Source organism: Pundamilia nyererei, unplaced genomic scaffold (assembly GCF_000239375.1).
Source record: "Pundamilia nyererei isolate P.nyererei 1_Seehausen unplaced genomic scaffold, PunNye1.0 scaffold00208, whole genome shotgun sequence".
Taxonomy (NCBI): domain Eukaryota; kingdom Metazoa; phylum Chordata; class Actinopteri; order Cichliformes; family Cichlidae; genus Pundamilia; species Pundamilia nyererei.
Genome location: NW_005187609.1, coordinates 146,817 through 152,214, shown reverse-complemented (window position 1 = coordinate 152,214; position 5,398 = coordinate 146,817). Strand labels below are relative to the sequence as shown.

Below are 5,398 nucleotides of genomic sequence, written 5' to 3'. Positions count from 1 at the left end.
CCTGAGTTCTGCCAGTGAGGAAGTCCAACACCCATGCACACAGACGTGTACTTTTTGTTTTAGTGTAGAAGGTAGAAAGGAATTGCTTGATAATTCTTCAGTAGCTCATTCAGAATTTTAATTGGGTTTATTCCATGTGCGTTTCAGGTCCTCGTCCCGCTCTTCATCATACACAGGCTCCGGATCGTCCCGTTCCCGCAGCCGTTCCTCCTCATTCAGCTCCTACTCCAGCCACTCGTCCCAACGCAGCTCCTTCAGCGGCAGCCACTCTAGGTACATAAATCTTATAGTGTGTTTGTGTTTTTAATGCGTTTCTGCTCTCCAACACCATTTTTTGACACATTCTGCTAAGATATGTCAAGCCACTCGAGAATTTCTAAAATCGAAAACAAGCAACTGACTATGAATCGCATTGTTTTGTGCATTTGAGTGATCTGATCTGATCTAATTTATAGGTCTCAGTCTTTCTCCACATCTCCCTCACCAAGTCCAGCAGCACTGAGGAACGCTAAGAACAAAGCAGACCTTCAGCCTGTTGTAGCCAAAGGGTAAATATTAAAATTTTTAAAAGTTTCAATGTAAATCCTGAGCAGAGAGTGAGCTGCTTTGGCGGAGGTTTGCACTTGAAGGGCTTCTTGTTGATCGGTAGCTGCAAGGTTGCATTCCTATGCTGTGCAATGCAGTGGGCATTAGAGGCACAGCACTGGAGTGGTTCAGGTCCTACTGTTGGAGCAGACTTTTTGTGTCAGTCTCTGTAACCATGTGTCCTCCTCTGCTTCTCTCTTCTGTGGTGACCCACAGGGCTCAGTTCTAGGCCCCCTCCTCTTTTCTTTGTATGTGCTGGTTTTATACTGAGCAAATACAGCGTTGCTTTTCACTTTTATGCTGATGCCTGTCAGATCTATGTAAAGAAAAAAGGCACACATTCTATACAGCCATGACTTCAGTGTCTTGATGACATTAAAGCTTGGGTGTCTTGTAACTTTAAAATTCAATGACAAAAACACTAAGATTATGCTTTTTGGTAGCCCCACTGAGACCTTCAATGTGTCTTTAGATTCCTTGGTCCAGTATAATGAGCTCGGGGTCAAAGTGGACTCTGAACTTTAAGCTTAACAGTTAGATTAAGGCAGTCATAAAATCGTGCGTCTTTCAGCTCAGGCAGTTGGCTAAAATAAAACCAAATCTTTCACGGCAGCACTTTGAGACAGTTATTCACAACTTTGTTACCACTCAGCTGGATTACTGTAACAGACTTTATATAGGGGTCAGTGCTTCATCCATTACTCATCTACGGAGGGTGCAAAATGCTGCAGCTCGTCTTTTAACTGGCACTTTAAAGTCTGAGCACATTTCCCCTATTTTAGCTTCACTTCACTGGCTGCCCATTCCTTTTAGGATTCATTTTAAAGTTATTTTAAAGCCCTCCATGGCCTAGCCCCATCTTATCTCTCTGAGCTGCTACTGACTTATACACCCACGCGCTCTCTCAGGTTAGCTGATTAACTGTTCCTGAATGTACCCAGGACTGAGCGTAAACTCAGAGACTCTGCTTTTGCTGTAGCAGTTCCCAAACTGCCTCTATACAGGCCTCTTCTCTGCCTGTTTTTAAAATCACTTCTGAAAATCCGTCTCTTCACCCTGGCCTTTGACACCTTGTGAGATGTTGTTTTTCTTAGTTTATTTTTCTTTTAGTGGTTTTATTTAGTTTTGGGGTTTTTTTGTTTCATTTTATCTACTGTTCTCAACTTATTTACTGTACAGAGCTTTGGTCCTGTGCTGACTGTTTTAAAGTGGATTATACAGAAAGTTGGATTCGATTCGATTGGATAGTTGCATGCTAGCTACTAGTGGTGCAACGGATCACGATTGATCCGAATTCCGAACCGATCCCAGTCCACGGTTCGGCACGCACGTGATCCGAAGATTCGAAAAAGAAAAAAAAAAACTATGTGTGTGGTGCGCGTGGTCAGTCTGTCGAGCGGTAGTTATGGTCAGCGGTCCAAGTAGCGGAGTACAGGAGTTTGCGGCATTTAAGCAGCCCTTTGCTGCCCAATCCGACCGGGCTATTGGGGTGTTTAGCTGCAGACGGAAGGCCGTATTCCGTTGTGCAAAACAAGGGGTTTAAACTGTGATGAACGTGCTTGAGCCACGCTATGATATCTCGTTGCGCGTCCACTTCAGCGACAAGATCGTTCCAAGCAGGTATGAGCAGGAGAAGTTTAAAGTTATGGCTGAACTGTCCCAGGCATCTTCTGTTGCTCTAACTACAAATGGGTGGACCTCCAGGGCAACGGAAAGCCACGTGACCGTGACCGCTCGTTATATCACAGCGGAGTGGTAGGTACAAGCCCTGTACTGCCCTATAGATTACATTAAATTAAATGAAACTTTATTTATCCCTCGGGTGGTTTCCTCTGGGAAATTCAGTTTCCAGTAGCACAGCACCGACAGAAGTTGCAGAATGTGAGCAGAAATATACCATATATACACATATAAATACAGAGAACACAAAAGGCATAAATACAATAAATAGGAATAAGAATACAAGGGAACGGCACATTTCAAGTATTGTGAGTCTATTACACCGTTGGATATTAACAAAAACTATTGCACAGTGAAAAGGCACTACAGCTACTTTTTCCCCCCCTCCTTTGTCCCCGTTTCCCCTCCCTCTCCCCTCCAGCGAGGAGTTAGACAGTTTGATGGCCTGTGGGACAAAGGATTTTTTAAGTCTGCTGGTTCTTGACTTTGGGAGAAGCAACCTTTCCCTAAACAGACTTTATGGCTGTGTGCAGAGGATGCAGAGGCTGCCCAGCATGGGCCATAATGTCCATATTGCACCTTAATTTGTTTTTATATAAGTGCGTGGAATGAGTCTTCAGTTGAATGTTTTTTAATAAGCAAAAAATACTTAAATAAATAAGTGGCAAGTCGAATTTTTGTCCTTTTTTTCTATTTTTGCTGATCCGAAATTGATCCGATCTGTGACTTAAAACTGTTATCCAATCCGAACCGTGAGATTTTTCATCCGTTGCACCACTACTAGCTACTATCACATGCCTGCCATTACTGTCTGTATACCTATAAGATCCCTTTTCCTTCCCTAGCATACCACTGAAGCAGGATGCCATGCCCCCTCCTCGCAGGGACAGGCCTCCCATGAAAAAAGCTTCCAGCCCTTCTATGCCTTCGGGACTGCAGTCCAGACCATCCAAACCCTTGCCAGATGGAGGAAAGCCTCCTAACAATCCACGAGATGCTGGAGGTGCAGGAGCTGGTGGAGCAGTCAAACCCCTGCCACCAAGGGAACCTGGAAAACCTGTCAACTTGAGGGAAGGCAGGCGGAAGGAGCGACAGCAGCATCCTCCTCGAAGGTAAGCATCTCATCTTAAAGCTTGTTTTGTTTTACAGGACACAGAAATTCACAAAAATGGTTATACACTTATACATTTGACATGATCTATTACAAGATTATTGGCTTTAGGAGAAGTTACTAGTGTTGTTTTGTAGCAAGAGGCTCCTGGATACAAACCCATGGAGGGCCTGTTGTGGATTTTGCTTCTTATTTAGAATGAATGAATAAATAAATAAAAAAGATGACATTGAAAAAGGAATTTAAGCTATTTCAAGAATCAGGAAAAGTTGTCTGCACACCTAATTTGGTTTGACATTTAACTAGATACAAGACATTTATGAGGCAATGCAATGTCAATGAATCAGCATAAAATAAGAGGACTGCATTAATCTGTTGATGTTAAAATTTAAACACAGCTTGGAATCTGTGTTGCTATACTTTTCTTTGGGAATTGGGAAAGGATGGTTCAGTTGTGACACACATAACATGTCCTTCATGAAGCTAACAGAGCAGTCTCAGTTGTGTTAGGTTAAATGATGATTAGATGAAAAGTTGGCTTGAACAGGAAAAAATGTGACAGAGTTCACTATGACAAGGAAGAAAGGCAAAGAAAAAACAAAAACCAAAGAGCTAATACTCTGTTCCAGGTATTTCAATTTTTTTTTTCTGAAGTCTGTTGTTTTACTCTCTTTTTTTCTTTTTTGGGGGGTGCAAAAGGAAATGACCAGCAAAAGCACAAACATAAACAAGAGTAGCCCATATTATTCTTTATTTCACACAGAACAAAGAGAGAGACAGAAGCAGATGATGTACTGTGACAGCCCCTAAAGATGTCAGTCAAAAGAAGAAGAAATTGTATGTTAAGTGAAGTCTGACTGCAACAGTTCAACAAAAAAGAACTCTTAGTTCTTAGTCTTAGTTATTAATCCTCAGGCCCTTCCAGAACTCTTATGGTACTTAGATTTGTCATTCTGTTACTTACTTAAATGTGTGGCTCCTGCCAAATTCTCAAGTGAGCACAAAACATTTTGGATGTTCTCCATGTGTGTGTGTAGGTGGATGGCAGCATGTTGGCCCACCATGTTTATTTTGCTCACGTTTTCAAGGAAGTGCACAAACAGTGAACGGCGTTGTTTAAAAGTTTCATTTGCAGTAAGGAGAACTGTGTTCTTATTTGCATATTTTTGTAATGTAAGTGATAATGCAGATGTATTCCACTTTGGGGGAAGACCATAGAGCTCACACGTGGGCGAGTGAGTGGGTACATAGTTTGAGGAAAAACCTCTCTTTTGTACGCTTATGTTTGTGTTTGTTTAGAGAGTGTGTGAGAGAGCAACATCAGCCAAAGCGGAAGAAGAGTAAAAGGGCAGGGAAGGACAGTCTGCGTGTGCAAGGCTGTTTTCGTGTGTGTGTGTGTGTGTGTGTGTGTGTGGGGGTGGGTGCAAGTTTGTGGGCTGATTGAGTTACATGTGGAAATAATCCAGGAAAACCAGTTCAGGCGCTTGTTATTATGTTTACTTCCCTTCCTTTAACTTCACTCTGATGAACCGATATATATATGATGTAACTAGGGGTGTAATTTTTTGTCTGCCTCTTCAACACGATGGTTTAAACTTAAACTTGCAGTATTAAAAAGAGTATAGATGGGCGTGACTGGTCACCTAGATGTTTAAATTTAGATTAAACTGTATATAAAAGATTAGTTTCAGGGGTTCTGAATTATATTATCTTTTATTTTTATTATTTACCTTTTTCGTTTTATATTTAGTGTCGTTCTACAGTATTGGCTAAGGCTAGCAAGCTTGACTATCAAGTTGGCTGAGTAAAATACAGAATAAGGCTAGTCACCGGTACAGACACATGGATGACACCTGGGTCATAATCAAAACCCAAGAAGCAGAAACCCTCGCTGCTCACATCAACTCATTGGATAGAAATATAAAGTTCACCAGGGAAGATACAAAGGATAATAGTTTGACATTTCTGGACTGTGCTGTGCACATTGAGGAGATTGGAAGCCTCGACATTGAAGTTTACACA

The 5,398-nt window shown here is 41.8% G+C and overlaps 1 protein-coding gene across 1 annotated transcript in view; it reads left to right on the top strand.

Moving 5' to 3' along the window:
- The window catches only part of zc3h18 (zinc finger CCCH-type containing 18), a 53,512-nt gene that overhangs the window by 34,628 nt on the left and 13,486 nt on the right, over window positions 1-5,398 (top strand). The window contains exons 11-13 of the mRNA XM_005747891.2: window positions 148-273; window positions 456-548; window positions 3,111-3,377. Coding sequence (XP_005747948.1) covers window positions 148-273; window positions 456-548; window positions 3,111-3,377 — 486 coding nt within the window. The remainder of the gene's footprint in view (window positions 1-147; window positions 274-455; window positions 549-3,110; window positions 3,378-5,398) is intronic.